The 17,848-nt window shown below is 38.9% G+C and overlaps 1 protein-coding gene across 1 annotated transcript in view; it reads right to left on the bottom strand.

Annotated features, from left to right (window-relative positions):
* SPIRE1 (spire type actin nucleation factor 1) overlaps positions 1 to 17,848 on the bottom strand; it is a 132,588-nt gene that overhangs the window by 42,251 nt on the left and 72,489 nt on the right. The window contains exons 4-6 of the mRNA XM_030227158.2: positions 11,996 to 12,121; positions 2,047 to 2,130; positions 395 to 559 (exon numbers count right to left, since the gene is read on the bottom strand). Coding sequence (XP_030083018.2) covers positions 395 to 559; positions 2,047 to 2,130; positions 11,996 to 12,121 — 375 coding nt within the window. The remainder of the gene's footprint in view (positions 1 to 394; positions 560 to 2,046; positions 2,131 to 11,995; positions 12,122 to 17,848) is intronic.

Genomic DNA, 17,848 nt, shown 5'->3' with positions numbered 1-17,848 from the left:
ATAAATGTACTGCTAATAAGAAAAGTCTAAAACAATCTCTCATTGGAAAGCATGACAGGACTTCTGAGATGACTCTTAAAGTGATCACAAACCCTACACAAGTAATTTGTTATGATAATAACAAATAAGCTTATGATAGATAGGCATGTTTTTCAGAATTTGAAATGCCTGCCACATGGAAAACAAAATTCACTGCATGTGTTGGTTTCATGTTCTCTCCTCAATGCACTGCACAAATTTATGATGCCAAATAAACCCATGAACAAATGAATGTTAGTATCTATAAGAAATAACAATTTCAAGATTCTCAGAAGAAAAAGAAAGACAAAAAGAAAATAAAAAAAGGAAAATAACATTTGGGGTTTGAAAACCTGCAGTGATTCTCTTGACTCACCATGACCTTCCTTAAGGTGTAGCGTTTGGACCTGATATCATCCATCAGCATCTCATAGGGTGTGAGCTGGTACTCTATGGGCAGTGGGTTGTACTGACGCTCTTGAACCTTCTTCAGTTTAACGCCATTCCGTAAATCTCTCATCACCTGCACCCAAAAACGGGCCTGAAGACAAAAGAGATAGAAATTTTACTTCATACCTTGCCCTTGAATACCATCTCACATTAAACCTAAGTTTCCTTGCAGGACACCACCAAATATTTACAGCTCTACTATTTTATTTTTAACACATCAACCAAATCCCATTTTATTTTATATAAACTTATTTTTAACACTTGTGAAGATGACAAAACTTTGTTGCAACTCAGCAGGACTCCTGGGTCTCACCTCATGTATGGAAAGAGGATCTGAAATTCTCATACCTTACATCTAAATTCCCATTTCAAGTATACTGCAAGCACATAATCAAAGTTTGTAGACTTCTAGCTAATACTGTGTGAATTAAAACAGTGATTGAATCTGAAATTTTGTTACCCAGGACTCTCCTGTGAAATTTTTTCAAAAGTTGTTCTTCAAATGGAAATTTTGGAATGGACTCCCAAGTCCTAAGATCTTGCCTTAGCAAAACTCAACTTCTTTTGCTCTGCCTGTAAGAGCACTGCACACTAACATCTCCCTCTCTTTTTCTGTGAAGCAGAATGGCTGGAGAGAAGAAAGAACAGGTGGTGGATTGAAGATTGGAAATTAAAATCAAGTACTTTTTAAGAACCTCATAATATTTGTCTATGAACTGGCAAGAACAGAACCTAGAAAATAAATTAAGTTACTTCTTGCTTAAGAGTTTCCCTGCCTTTTTCTTTCATCCCTGGAGAAATTCAGCTGGTGTCTACTGCCTGACTGCCCCTCTGAAGGGCAGTCAGCATGGTACCTATCTAAATGTCCAGTCTGCAAACTGCAAAAGCTTCTCCATGAAAACAGCCTAAGGAAAAACATATTGCTTGGATACTTGTACTGTTTCATCTGTCTGCAAAGGAAGTTGAGACTTCACTTAGTTCTGACTTGTAGTGGGTTAATACATATACTAAAAAAACCCAGAGACTGATTTGAACACAGTATCATGGAATGGTTTGGGTAGAAAATACCTCACAGCTCATCTAGTTCCAGACCCCCTGCACTGGGCAGGGGCACCTTTCACTAGGTTGCTGAAACCTGCTCCTGTGCCTCACCACCTCCATTGTAAAGAATTCCTCCTGGTATCTAATCTAAACCTCTTTCAGTTTAAAGCCATTCCATCTTGTCCTGTTATGAAATGCCCTTATAAAAAGTCCTCTCCAGCTCTCTTGGAGGCTTCCTTTAGGTACTGGAAGGCTGCTCTAAGGTCTCCCTGGAGCCTTCTCTTCTCTGTGCTGAACAATCCCAGCTCTCTCAGCCTGTTTCCATAGGAGAGGTGCTTCAGCCCTCTGAGCATTTTTTGGCGTCCCCTGGACTCAATCCAACGGGTCCACATCATTCTTATGCTGGGAACTACAGAGATGGACACTCTTTCAGGTGGGGTCTCATGAGGGCAGAAGTAATAATGCCTTAGTTAAGCTTTATAAAGAAAAATAAAGTGCCAGTAGTGATGCTGAATCACTTTTCCATTGTTGTCTTACCCAGTCAGCATTTTTCAGCTCATCGAGATCCGTGCTGGATTCATCACTTGCCTCTTTGTCCATTTCCTGAATCTTCTTCAGGTTCTGCCAATGAAAAGGAGTTGAGTGAATAAATGAACAGTGGCATTAACTCTCAAGTAAAATTGAAGCTTAATTTTTAATCTCTTGTATCATGTTGTTCAGGTATTCTACTGAATGTTTTATGACTTGAACAGCAATACTGTAAAAGTAACTTGAAACACTATTTGAATAGATTTCTCTTCCTTGGAAAGTTAACCTTAAATGCTGGGAACAAATGTTAAGTTTTGAGTATGAAAGTACTTCAGATAATAACATGCTGGAGATAAAACTACACATTAAAATGTTTATATCCCTAAATTTTTATATGTTCAGAAAAAAACCTTGACCACCTATCAGGTCTGGTAAGCTACAACACAGAAAATATTACCAGCTTAATAAGGATCCATTCACACCAAAATTAATGCTTGTTGAATTCAAGATAGCTCATTTTTGTAGAAGGAAAAATCAACTATGAGAAAAATTGAATAGTGACAGAATTGTATATATACAAATTATAATTAATTAGTCTGTATAATATAACATGAGTATAGATTCTGAAATATCCATAATAAAATCATGTGAGGAAGAGAAACTGATCTTTCAAAGATGAAAACTGCTGCTTATTAACAAGATCAGATCATGCAAATAGGGAAAAGATGGTGTGCAAAGGGGCAAAAAAAAAGCTTTCACACCAACAAGAACATGAAAAACAATTAAAAGTTACAGCAGACCAAAGAACAGGCAAGCTTGAACACAGAAGGTTGTGGCTTTACACAAATTTTCTTATACACATCAACATCTGTTTATTCAAAAGGCTTTTTAAATTTTTTTTTTTTTTTTTTAGTTGCTTCTGGATTGAAATGTTTTGGAATCAGCAGTGCAAGCAATTTCTCAGTAATCCACTTCACGTTTATGGAGAGTTTTCCAGGAAATCTTTAACAATGTTTAATTAGATTGATTTTCTAAGTACTCACTAATATATCTGAAATGGATATTTAAGTCCTCTACTAAAAACTTTTTTTATTTTTATGAGACAAAAGCAACAGGTCAGAGATCTGACAAATGTATCTACCAAAAGTACTTCCATCTTCTAAGCATTTATGCTCTTCTTTTAATGGAACTGAACAATCAGTCTCAATTCAGCTTCTGAGCTTTCCAGAAAAAATAAAAATAAGCCTACTCTTAAAAACTCTTTTTTTCCTGGAGGTAGTTCCTAAACTGCCAACATTTCAGTGTAAGAAATGGAAGCCCTGGAAGAGTGCTTAACTTGCACATTCAAAAGTGCAAGCATCTACCAAACCCAGCTGCAGAGATTGGACATGTGAGTCAGCTACCACAGAGGTTTTGGAAAGAGACCAGATGGGTTCTTGATTGTCTTATTTATGTAGGTAACACAATTACTTTAGTATCAGAGAAGAAATACTACCATTGCCCTATCAAAATAAAATAAATAATTTACAAGGAGACTCCAAAAAAGCATAAATCACCCACACTAACAAAAGCAGATACCTCATGGGACAATGTGGGAACATTTTGGCATGACTTGCAGCATCACAACTGGATACCCAACTGGGAAAGAATGTCTTTATGGAAACTTCTGTTGGCCCTGGCACTGTGGTCAGTCTGACACTTACAGGCAATTGCCCTTTCCAAGGGAAAAGCAGAAACATGGAAAGAATGGGTAACATAAAGGCCTTGGTTATGTGTACTCTGCTATCCAGGGTTTCTTCTTTTCTGTATCATACAGCTGGAGTAATCATTTCAAATGCAGTTAAATGAACTGTAAATTACTTTATTTCTTGCAAACTGCTAACATCTACTGGTAAACAGCAAAACATAACATTGGATACTTTTTCCTTTATCTCTTTGTAATCAAAAAGATAACTTCAGTGAATGGGCTCACAACTGTCAGATCTGCTCCTCTTTCCCACACTGGAAGGTACACTTTATTTTTTTAAAAAAATTACCATGTTCCAGCTGCTTAACCTATACTTCAGCTACTCAACAAGACTGGTGGCAATCACCCATCTCAGCAACTGTGTTCCCTACCATCCAGCTTACAGGGCTGGTTTATGCCCAAAGGCTGATGCTTTAGACTGACATAAATATTTCATGAAGCTAGAAGTGATTACAACCTGGTTTTCTTAACAGCAGAAAATAAGAAGGGGGAAAAAAACCCCACCCTGAGCAGCTGAAAGATCTTCCAAATAAGGCAACCATCTAATTAGTTTCTCTGGAACATAGCTAGAGGGGCAGCTCCTACCCAAAACAGCACAGGCGAAAGTGATGCCGGCTACCATGCACCAGAGAGCTGCAGGAACAAAACCTGCCAGCCAAGAGATGAAGTGTCTCCAAGTGCAGTTTTATGATAGAAGTGAGCTGGCACAAGCACAGGCTACTGCCAGAGCTGGGCTTCTTTCACTCCCCATCCCTGTGCTGAGTGCTTGGCTGCAGCCCTGGAACCACAGACACTTCTTTGCAGGGACAGTTCATTCCCTTCCCTGGCACCTGGCTCTGGCACTTAAATGCAGCTCACCATGCAATCAGTAGGGAAGAGTAGGAGATAAAGGAATATCCATCATTATAGAACTAGCAAAGCTTTGGAAGAAACCAGCAAGTGCTCTATGCTTGCAGGAAGTATTTAGGAAAGCTTCTTTAGCTCTTCCACACCTGTCAGGTGCTGCTTGGGAAGGAATAAATTCACTGTGACAAATGATTATATTTAAACTTGTAGACTAAATGGAACATTAGGGTTTCCCTCCAGCATCCTCAGCTAGTATCAGTGGGTTTCTACCTCTGTTTCAACCATAAATAATAGAAACCAACATATTTAAAATATAATAGACCCTTTGTCAGAATTCAGCCGTGTTCCAAAACCTGCAAGTAACCTCAGCTGCTGCTGCTGTAGCCACTTGCACTTACCCTTGGGACAATGGCTTAAGAAAAGCTATTACAGTACAATAAATACATGGCCTAAATGGATTTCCATTCCAGAAAGCAGAAATGTCTTAAAAGGGCTTTTCTAAATGATCCCAGAACCTCAGACCCAATTCACTGCTTACAGCCTGGGCATTCATTCAGGCAGTAAGGGCTGGATGTGTAGGAAATTACTGTTTCAAGAGCTTTTGCTTTTTTAAAAAACCTTTACAGCATTTGACCATTTCTTTAGAAGACTGCATTTTGTGGCAAAAGCTAGTAATAAAAATATCAAATGTCTTCAAACCTCTTGCTGTACTATTAAAAGCAGGCAGCTGATTTGCTGCTGCTGTGTGGCCCACATTTGAGATGTGCTCTTCTGTGCTCAGTGACAGATGGGAATTTATGTAAGACTCTTGTCAGTACAGTGTCAAAGACTCCCTTCCATAAAATGCTTTCTAAAAACACGATGCTTTAATAAATGTGGTATTCTAGGGAATCCAGACATGAACTTTGACTTTCACCAATTGCAGAGCACAATCTACTGCAGCTCCCAGTTCATACTCTAAACTAGGAATCATTTTTTCACTGATTAAATTGATTTTTACACTGCTATCTGTGAAACTAGTAAAACATTCTTGCACATCTAGGTTCAATTTAAAAATATATAACATTCACATATAGGAAAAACTCCTTTTATATACCTTCAGCTATTCAACACGGGTTTAAATTCCAAGGGCTTAGGCAGTAGCATTACTCTAGGTCTTTGAAAAGACCCAAAGCCCATTTAATTTAAACTGGGAATAGGATCACTTAAATCAGTCCCTGAAAACCTCGAGCTGATAGCAGACAAAGTTCTTCATGTACAGGATATGGGCTGATGCACTTTGCTCAGCTCTGAAGGGGGCAATAGTCACCATGCTGCTCAACATAACTGTGCAAGGAGAGGCAAAAAACCCAAACCAAGCGCATGTAGCACTGAGAATGACAGCAGCTGCATCACACAAGAAAACAAAACCAAACCCTCCCCTGTCCAAGACAAACCAGCAGTATTTTCCTTTACTAAAGGTCCTAAATTGAAGGATCAAACTGATCAGAATGGAGCCACAAGCCTGATGAAAATACAGCTGCAAAGGTGGAGTCACTGGAGACTTGGAAGTGTAGGCAAAAGTGAAGTTATGAGCTGAAAAGTTTGTGAACTGATTTGTTTCTACAGCTGTGCTCTCTGCAAATCCAAGCAGCAGAGTATTTGACAATTTATACAGTCACAAGACTTTTGAGCACAACTTGGCTAATGACTCTATTTCCAAAATAAGTTAGCCATTAACATTGCTTAGGTACCTATTAACTACCTCCATTATCACATTTCGTACAAATAATACAGCAGCACAGCCACCTGACCTTTTTCTTTAGCTCTTTTGCAACTGAACCTTCATAGGGCATGAAATTAGGAATAAAAGAAAGGAACAATTTCATTTCATGCATATCCTTAATTAGAATTTGTATGTTTGCATTTCATACAGATTGGATTGAAATATATCTAGGCAGACTGAAAGAATTAGGTTTTTTCTTTAGAAAGGACAGAAATGCAAGGCAACATGTTCCAAAAGAAAGAACAAAGATTGGGAGCTTTCTCTATTTTCTACCAAAAGCCTAATTACAAGGCATGCTGTGGATAATGAAATTATGGATAAGTTTTTGATGAGCATGGATTTTCACTGCAATTAGAGATGTAGGCAATTATAAAAATATACAAAGTCCTAATTAGTTTTGGAAGGAATACTAATTTTGATGCTCTAGGGTGTACATCAATCTCTAAAACTTTTTGAGGTATAAGTCAAACCTACTGCAACAGATCTACCTACTGGACACCCCTCTCCCATGCTGGCCAGCACCACATGGTGTTCTCTAGCACCACCTGGGCCAGCTCAGGAGTTTGTCACCCACAGGTCTACGTCCCACATGCCAGTATCACCTTTACTGGTACCACCCACAGAGCCACAAAGTGTTTCAGAGTGGAAGAGTTCTCTGGAAGGCAGCTGGTCCAAGCCTCCTGCTAAAGCAGGGCCACCCAGAGCCAACTGTCCAGCATCATGTCCAGGCAGCATTTGAGCATCTCCAAGGACAGAGAATCCACAGCCTCTCCAGAAAATCTTTGTCACCACACAGTAAAAGCAGTACTTCTGGCTGTTCAGAGGAACCTGCTGTGTTTAAGTTTGTGTCCACTGCCCCCAGTCCTGCCACTGTGCACCACAGAAAAGAGCCTGATGCTGTTGTCTTTGCACTCTCCCCTCAGGTATTGACAGACATTGATTGAACCTTCTCATTTCCAGAATGAACTACCCTGGGTCTCTCTGCCTTTCCTCACAGGAGAGTTGTTTCAGTTCTTCATCATCTTCCTGGCTCTTCTCTGGACTCTCTCCATGGTGTCCCCTGTACTGGGGAGCCCAGAACTGGACCCAGCACTGCAGCTGTGGGCTCACCAGTGCTGAGCAGAGGGGGAGGATCACCTCCCTTGACCTGGAGGCAGCATTCCTGCTACTGCAGCCTGGGACACCATAAGGTTTCTTTGCAGCAAGGGCACCTTGCTGGTTTGCTCAGCCATGAAGTGCACGTGGAACATTAACTGCAGGGGAAGGCAAGAGCGGGCAGTAACAGGGAGCCAGAGGAGGACTAGGGCAGATATCCCCCAAAAAAGCAGGTTCACAATGTGGATACAGGCCTGGTGAATCCCCTGTCTATCCAGAGCACCAGTTTTGCATTCCTTTGCTTGCATTATCTCTCCCTGTCTCAGTCACACTCAATGCCATTTCTGAGCAATGTGTGTGACCTTTTCAGATAATTCACAGCAGGAACATTGGCTTTATCTCATGGACATCACTTATTTGTGCCTACTGTTCTGTCTATGGCCAGGTGCCACCAAAGGTTATGTCAATGACTTTTGGACAATTCTGAAAAAGATGGCTCTTTTCTTTTACATGGGTCAATTTTTAGCAGATATTCAAATTACCTTGCCCCCCGCCATATATGTGTGCATTTCCTTCACCTCATGGACCATTTCCCCCCCAAAACAATTAAAAAAAAAAAAAAGAAAAAAAGATAAAAAAGAGACAATCCCTTTCAGTGGGATTTTCTTACTGCAATTTTGAAAGCACACTTCTTAACATGAAAAACAAGCTGTACTCTATTTTTGTTATGAACTGTAAAAGTCTAAACAGCAGGTCACAAGTATTAGGAGGACTTGGCCCAACAGAAAACCACTCCTGGATACCAGCAGATGGTACCCAGGGTGAGTCTGCAGCAAGGGCACCTTTCACAGACCCTGAGCAGCATGCAGGTGCTGCCAGCAAGCTGGAAAACGCCCCAGTAAACTTGCTAAAAAAACCTTCACCTTGTAAAAAGAAAACTTTTAGATTTTTACTTTTTTTAACTATTGCAACAGCTCTATCACATCACAACTCTGCTCATCCTGTGCATCCACTACATGAAATTGTTCAAGAATAGAAGCACCATCTCCCTGTCTGCAAGTCAACTTTGCTGCTGACCTTTCATACACAGGGAATCAGACTGGAAATAATCATATGGCATCAATTATGTGACAAAGTGCCTTAAACATTCTATTTGACATCCACTGAGATGATCTGAACAGCTCACTCATCACTTCATCATCTCTGATTAATACACTCACCCAAATTCACGCAGTCCAACCCTTTGTGAATCTATGCTCTATTTGTTATGACAGATGATGACTGGGGAACACGTAACTCCTCAGTATATTTATTAGTATTAAAACACATTACAACCTATAAACCTACCCCTCCTACCTACCACTCTATCCCTTTTGAAATCCTGGACTTTCAAAGTCCTGCTAAGTTTTTATAGGGCCAAATTGAAAAGAGCATCACAGCAATATTTTTTCCCCTGACTCTTTTACAGTTTATTTCCCATCTAAACCTGTTCTAGGCTGCAGCATAATATAGGTCAGATTTAGTTCACTCCAAGCAAGTCAATTTTTACTGATAAAAATTCTCCCTCTTCCACTACAGTGCAGCTGCCTATTTAAGCATTTACTGACCAAAAAATATGAACCTCATATACCTGGGAAACAGATACAGGGACATCTGCCACTCAGTGGCCCTAGAAGGAATCCAAGTAATTTCAAAGTAATTTTTATCCACAGAAAAGTTACTTTGAATAATTCCAGGGGATTCTTTCCCTTTTTTGGTGTTTTTAATTTTATTTTGATCTCACATCCAAAACTGCATCTAGGTCTGAGGAAATCTAAAGGATGATCTCCAAATTAGGCTGTTACTTTTTGAAACAAACTAAACATTTAAAATTCTGGGCATCTTTAGTGCCAAATCCACAATATTACACAGTATTTATATATATATATATTTTTTTTTTTTTAATTAGGACTGATGTATGCAACTTGGTTATTTTCCCCCAGTACTCTGCCAATGCAATCACCACAAATCCATGACAACAAAATTTCCTTACTGAAGTATTAAGTGTTTATCTCCTTTATACCCATTACTTGTATGACAACAATAAAAGGAAAAGAAAAAAGGAATTCACTAGAAGAGTATTTAACTGTACTCCTCATGACTTAAGATTTTGCTGTGTGTTTGCAAGACAAGAGCATGCAAACAATAGCACAGCTTTTACTGGCACAAACCTAACATGATCATATGATGCCTGCTTGCCTCAAGTATAAAGGTCGCTTTAAAATGGTGCAACAAGATTTACAGCATAGCACCTCATATTTTCTTCATACCTATTTTTTATTTTGTACACTGTATTATTTTCAAAATTAAATACCTTCCACATCTATAGTTAGTTAGAAGCTATGACCAAGGACCAAGCACATCATAAACCCAAAGTATTCAGATTCCAAAAGCTGCTTCCAAGATAATATTCTTGGTAATTTCTTACATGACTACTGAAGGAGTGATCCAGAGTAAAATGAAATCAAAAGGTCAAAATTCTGGCCCTAGTTAGGTGCAGCAAAAAAAGTCTTACTGATTCAGTAGGGCCAAAATTCCATCCACAAGGATTACTTCCTTTGACCTAAATGTGCTTTGAATCAATGCCGAATAGTCTGTGAGAGGCAAATGGCTTGGATTAACTCACAGTATTCTCTATGGTGTGCTCAGATGTTGTTGGGTTTTGATGCCCAATGATAAGGTGATTAGGTAATTTGCAAATTCAAAATGCCTTTCCACTTTAAAAAATAATTTTTAAAATATTATTAAGACATGATTTTAAATGGTTATTGGCCACAATATTTTATTTTGACATTAACAACAAAGATGCCCTATTACTGCTCACTGTGGTCAAGGTTTTTGAGAACTATTGGAAACATGATTCCTCTCTGAGCAGAAAGAACTCTGAAGGTGTTATCTTTGAGCCTCAACATGGACTTTGCAATAGCAGTTGAGTGAGGTGTTTCCAGCACAGGTCCCTCAGTTAACAAGTCCAGTAGTTAAAAGCCAAGATGTGAAATTAATGATGTCAAGGTTTGGGAGACAGCTTTAGCATGGAGATCTTGTATCCTGGCTGCTTCCTGTATCAGGGACATTGGATGCAGATGTTCCATAACACAGGCACTTCAGAAAACAAGTGGCTCTTTAGTCATGCTGACATTGCCAAAATTATCCTTGTATGACACTGCTTTAAAAAAAAAGAAAATTGCTTTCAGTTTGAATAAGACTGGAGAAGAAGTGGAGATGCAATGTGATCCTGTGCAGCAGAAAAACATCTCAGAAGGATTCTCCCTCCTGGATGATGCATCTCACTCAGGAAGGAAAGAGCAGCAGCCCCTTATGCCTCTGAGTAGTTTGCATCTTCCACCGTCAACGTGATAAAAGCTCTCTTGTACTCATCTGAGGCTCATCTGACCCTTTAATGAATTGATTCAGCTCATTAACCTGATAAGGAGTAACTCCTTTAGTTTTTGTTTTGCTTGATATTTACTGCATTTGTTCCCTAGAACCAGAAGAAGGAAAACAGTGGGAGTACATGAGCGTGGGTGGAACAGCTCTGCCTTTTCCAGCAGCAAAATTTTTAGGTCAGCCTGTAAAATCTTATCCTACTTTTCAAAGGTACTGTAGATCTTGACTCACAAAAGAAAAGGAAATCCTTCAGGGATTTATTAAGGAAAAAAAAATTATGAAAGCGTTGCTACTTGACAAGTTTGCTTTGGTGAAGAAACCAGCTTTGAGAAATGAGTTTCCCTTCCTGCCCTTCCCCTCACCCACCAGTTTTCCAATGTTACCAGCACCCAGACCGTTTTAATACAATTGTTCTGCAGGCCAGATCACTGAAACTATCTCCACTCTTCAGCCAGACCAGTAATTGCAATGGTTCACAGGATGGCCTTTCAGCCAACAATAACAGCCAAACAAGCAGTGAACATAAGCATTGTGACCTGAAGGGGAGAATGTTTCTATTTTTAAAGCTGGCTCTGCTGTGAAACCAATGTGACAGACAATAAACCAATCATACAGCAAAAGGTAAGAGAAGCTGCTGACTGGGGACAAAATATGAGGAAGAAGAATCTCAGATAATTCTCAGCAAAGAGAATTCCCTCTTGGGAAGAAGCTGAGGAAGAACAGGCAAAGCTCTGACACTTCATAGCATCCCCAAAACACCAGAGAAGAGTTTACACTCAAATATATTGCATGCAGGAATGGGTACATGTATGCAATGTTACCCTCCAAGAAAATACTCTTTTTTTTTTATTCCCAAATAGACTAGTCACAATTAATAACAAATTCTGAGGGATGTAAATGGTTACAGGCCAAAATTAAAAAATAAAAAAACCTCAGCTGAAAGAGTGTACTCCCTGAAAACTACAGATCATCTCCTCAAGCATCTGACAGTCCCTGTTGGCTGGCTACAGAAATGATTTTGTAAGCCAAATTCACGTGGTGATGAGCTCAAAAGCAGAAAACCTTCTCAGACTGCTTACCTCTTTTGCACTTTTAATTTTGGCCAGGAAAGTGTAGAGCTCCATAGTTTCAGCAAACAGAGCCCGACACACTGCTTGGTAGTGGTTGGGGGCCTCCGATCGCGTCGGCAGGTGGGCAGCACACAGCTGGGGAGAAAAACAAATAACAGGGTCAAAACCATCCCTGTGGCTTTCATTAATGCTACAGAGCATCAGATAACATGAAAGTGAATGCAACCAAGCATCAAGGGCACAAGCATCCATGAGACATTTAAGCTTAGTCAGGAATTGAGTGTATTTTCTAAACCTTCTGTTCCCATTTGTTTTATGAGAAGAGTACTGTGGGAATGGTAAGGGGACTGGTAGACCATGTTCTAGAAAACCAAGACACTGCATTTTCATAACAAAAAAAAAAAAAAAAGGATGGGGGACAATACAATTAATATAATTCAACATAATTGTCAAAACAAGCCATCTTGCAGTTGCAAATTTTGGGAAAACATACTTAATTCCAACCAGCTTTAACAGTAAGTGTTGAGTATTCCCACGAACATGGAAGAGAAATCCCTACCAATTTATGAAAGGATGGAAGGTGAAGCAAGGAAAAAAGTACAGTGTAATCATCAAGCTGAAACTCTGATCAGATTTGTTTCAAGCAGCACAAAGATTTTACAAATCAGCAAGAGCTATGGAAGCCCAGGCTTATTGCTTTACCTCAGACATTCATGAACATTTTCAAACACAGGCATAGCTAATGTAAAGGAACCCTACAGGTGTTTCCATATATGCTAAACTTGTCAAACTCTGAAAGCCTTCAAATCAATGAGAATTATTCACAGTTACTGATGAACAGTCAGTCCAGCATTGCTTCTAGAGCAAAGCATGCAGCTCCCATTTCCAAGAAGAGAAGCTTCACTGAAACCAGCCTTTACATTTCAGACTGAGAACCTGAATGGTTCAAGTGACATCCAGCTTCATGGACATATCATTTTCATGGAAATATTGGCTGAAAACAGACAGAATAAAATAGCATCTGTAATTTGTTTCCTAAACACTTTTAAATTAAAAAAATCCCAAAGCTGAAACTTGAAGGCCATAAAATTGGTCTTGTTCATGTGGCTCTATTGTAACTGTTTTTTTATATATATAGCTACATTCAGATCTCCAGAACTAAAGCTTGAGACAAAAGCCTCTTTAGCAGAAGAGCCCTTAATTAGCCTAGTGGCATACTTGTCTAAACCTCTGCTGTTATTACAGTGAACACTGTGGTTACGAGGGGCACGATGCATGTAAAGCTCAGGCTGCTTTTCCATATTGCCTTCCATTTGATTTAAATCCACACTGCCACTAAAAGGTGTGGTCCTGTGGCTTCCAGCTGTAGGAATCCACAGATACCCTTCTGCTGGCACGGGAGTTCATGCCCTAACTCAGAGGATTACTCACCCTGATAAAAATTAACAATGTGAAGGAAGTGGAGCAGGAGACATTTACTCTTCATGGCATGGACACACTCACAGAAGAGAAGACAAAAAGGAGCAAGGAGAATGTGCTGCCAGGGTGGGAGAAGGGGGCAAGGGCTGAACAGATTTTGACTGCCTCAATCTCACTGACAAGTTGCTCTCTGAGGCCACAGGCCCCTTGCTATCTTTTATTTCTTCCCATTAGAATAACAATACAGAGCTCAGTGGTCAAACTTGTAACTCCTTTGATAAACCTTTACAAGCACAATTTGGACTCCTGCAATATCCTCTTCTGATTATGTATTTATCTCCTTTTAGTTGTAAAAAAGAATATATATACAGAAAGTTTATATATGTGTGTGTGTATATTTTTATTCCTCCCTATATATTTTCCTTCCACATAGGAAATGCAAGGCAGCCATGTTCATGAAATTGCCCTTGATCCCTGCACTTCAAAATTTATGCTGTTTTACAGTGGATGGCCAAAATTTTCTTACACTCTTCAAATTTATTTCTGGATAATCACAAGGACATAGTTGACATATGTCTCCCTTTTTCTCCCCATCCCCCCAACTCCCCACTTTTTTTCATTTTTTTCCTCCTTTTTGTTCATTTTCTTATTTCCTTTTTTTTTTTTTTTTTAATAAATTGGATCATCTCCTTGGCAGATAAAGGGAGAAAAACCCAAACAGATGCATGCCTAATATGTGCAATACTGATAGCACATACAAAAAAGATATAATCTACTAAGCATTTACCTAAATAAAAACATTAGAACATTAGACCAGTTCTGAGTATGGTTGTGCTCTTTTTTCTCAATAGTGAATCATGTCCTTACTTGCCTTACTATGTTTTAATTTTCTAGTTATTAATTATAGCACAGAAAAAAGGGTTTCATTCTAAAATACACTACTTACAAAAATAAAAATAATAGCTACTGCAATTTTGAAAAAGGTCATAAAATGTTTTAAGTCTTCATAGCTGAGAAAAAAATATTATTATACAGACTGCATACAGGTTTTTAAAAATCTTTTTTCTCTTTATTCAGAGGCATGTTAATTAGAAACATTTTGCATCAAATATTGAGAAAGTTAATGAAATGCAGTTGTGAGAAGTTCAAGCAGGGAATGGTTGTAATATTGATTCTATTAGTGAACACAAGATAAAGAAAAAAAAAAAAGCCTGCTGCTGAACTGAAGTTACCAAAGCAATCACATAAATCCTGATCATTTGCTTTGCAAACCTTAGGCTGCAGGTACTAAACGAGGGCCAGCAGCTCCTACTAACTTTCATGTTCTGAGAAATCAATCTCTGAGTCATCTTACATTATGTGAAGATGCATTACATAATAAAACTTCTTGTGGTAATATTAAGTCAAAAGACTCAACATGAGTATTTTGGATTAGGGAAGGTAAGCCTGAAGAAAAAGGAAAATGTAAATAGGACAGGCTGATTTTTTCCCCCTTCATTGTAATATATTGTACTTGCACATTGGTTCAGAATGCCTGACAAGCTGTAACTTCTGCATGAAATACCACAAAATCTAGGCAGGCAAGGCAAATCAAGCATGAAATATCACTTCTAGCCTGAGTTCAGGATATTTATCCACTTTAAAAAATTTAAAATCTTTAAGTTTATGGTAGTAGTGTTTGGAAAGTTATGTCACTGTAACACACAACAAAAATCCCAGTCATTTTGTTTTAATAACTGAGATACAAAAGGACAGCTACCTAATGAACTCCTCCTCTTACCATGTCACAGTGGTAGTAGTGCAAGAAGGATTAAGATCATATATGCAGTTTTTCCCAGTCATTTTGAGGTTGTATGCTTATTCTGACACTTGCCTTTTCATCCCCCCATGTTACAACTTAAAACTACCCTAAGGGGAATGAACTCCAAGAGTGCCCAGAGCTTACTACAAGGCCTGTTTGTTCTGCTTCCAAGAAGTCTCAAAAAGTATGGCTCAAAACAGATTATGTGGTATTTGCACACTGGTGAAATAATAAAAATATTATCAACTACTAAAACATTAACTAGTTCAGTCTGTAAATATTTCCATTTGCAATCGTTGTGAAGAGCTGGGATTTCTGAATTTTTTTTTTCTAACTGAGCCTATCCAAAACCCCAGCTTGACCCAAAGCATTCAATCTTTGCTTAGATCACTAAGAAGATTAGAGGCTGTTTCCATCCACATTCAGGGTTCACAGGAAAAAAAGGCATTATGTAAATATCATAGCCTTGCCAGCTCCTCCAACTTCATTCTCAGTTGACTAGGAAACAGGGTGCACCAAGCCAAAGCAGTGCTAACAGGAATCACAATTTAACCATCTGAAGAGATCAAACAGCATTTCTTGCATTTGTTTGAATATATTCCAGCAAGGCCTCCATAAAGGTACAAGAAATACAACTGACTCTCCCACTAAAATGCAGCTAAGTTTTGCAAAACCGTTTTGCCTAGATATATACTGGAAGATTCATCAAAACACCTGGGCTGCTGGAATTAGGATTTCAGAAGACAAAAAGTGTTTCCACTTGTAATTATCTTGGGGAATGCACCACAAAGAAGAAAAAGATTTCTTTTTCCCATGGGCCACAAAGACAGGCCATTGATATTATGCAAAACATATTACCAGCCTGCAAATGCCAGGCTTGTTAAGTGTTTTGAAAGCCTTGGAGTATTAACAAAGACTTAAAAGATGAACTTTTTCTTAAGCAACAAGAAGAAATAACTCTAACCAACAGATCACTGAACATGCAAGTGTACTAGCTATTTGCCTCATCCTTTGCAGTATGGTACTGCAACAGGTTCACAAAATAAAACTCAGCTTGAGATGCCTTTTCAAGTCCCAGCTATTTTCTGAAAGATTTTACCTCCGCGAAGATAAACTAGAGTTTATGATTATGCTTTTATTTTCATATATATCCTTCTTAATATGAATATGAACTTCAAGAAGCCCCATACCTTACCAGAGAAATCTTACCAAGACAGTACCTGCATATTTGTAAAATTCAACTAAGCACTTTGCTTTGCTTTACCTTCCAGAATAACGTTGAGGGATGGGCTGTTGACAGGAATAAGAGTTTTGTCACGAGTTTGTAAGATGTTTCTGCCTGCTAGGACCACCCCTGTACACAGTACCCACAACTTAGGCACAGTACAAGTTTTGAGTTGGCTTTCAAAATACCTGAAGCCAATTTCAGCTGCTTCCCAGCACTTCAGAGGTGCTCTCACAAACATTCCAGGCAGCCATGTGCTCCTGGCTCTGCTGCTTGTAACTGCAGTGGGCCAAGGACTGCCTGGTCCCTCTCATAAGGATTCTAGGGGAATACCACTGAGGAAAGACTGCAGTAAGATAAAAGGGATGGGAGCAGAGTTAGCTATTAATCCACAAAATAAATTAACAGAAAATACAGAAAGTATTCACAGACAGTTACTCTTCACCTGCAAAAGTTTGGTAACTTTCAAATTGATATTTTAAAGGATCTTTTGCAAGTGCCACGGAACATCCAATTGCTTGACATGTGATCCCCTAGTTAATTTTGCACAGCTCAAGGAAAAGGTAGATTTGTGGAAATTGAAGCAAATTGCTGGTACCAAGCATATCTACCTTGGTATTTCAGTGATCTCCAGCACTCTGCTAAGGCCTTCCCTTGGGCTGGTATTGCTGTTTTGATCATCGCTTTGGGGTGGACAAGGGAAGTATTAAACAGTTCCCTACTTTCACCATTTCCAAATTGAATGTTTTGAGTGATCCTCCCCATAAAATCATTTAATGAATACAGTCTTTCTTTACTGATTTTCCTTTCTAGTATGAACCTGCAAATGCAGCAGCAAAGCTATTGCATTTAGCCATAACAAGTATAATTTGAAGAAACAGTGGCCTTGGATGGTTCTCTCTTTCACCACTGCGTAAAGGACACAACAAGGTAGCTGCTGAAATTAAAGCCAAAGCTGCAAATGGAAATTGAATGATGCAAGGATTGAAAACACTGCTTTGCATAGGATCCTGATCCTTAAAGAAATGTCCACTTGTCTGCATCAGATAATGGTCATCATCATTGCTAACCACCCTCTGCTTTGCAAAGTCTAAGGATGAAAGGCTTTGAGCAAATGATTTATATATATATATATGCTGAAATGTCAAACAGGAGTGGACTAACAAATGCTTACAAATGCCCTCCTAAGTCAAAACTAAAGTCAGCCTGCAAGTAAAATTGAAAGACGCTCCTCATGAGGGTAGACTGTGCTGGGAAATGTTGTTGTGAGCTTTTGGGTGCTGCCATTGTTTTAGAAACACAAAGCAAAACACACGGATTCAAAATGTTGAGGATGAAACTGGTTCACAGTTAAGGGCTCCCTTCCACTATTTTCTCCTGAACAGAGTATCTGTCCTGACACTGTTTCCTTCAGGTA

This window comes from Serinus canaria, chromosome 2 (assembly GCF_022539315.1).
Source record: "Serinus canaria isolate serCan28SL12 chromosome 2, serCan2020, whole genome shotgun sequence".
In the NCBI taxonomy this organism is placed as follows: Eukaryota; Metazoa; Chordata; class Aves; order Passeriformes; family Fringillidae; genus Serinus; species Serinus canaria.
This window is presented reverse-complemented; position numbering and strand designations above follow the sequence as displayed.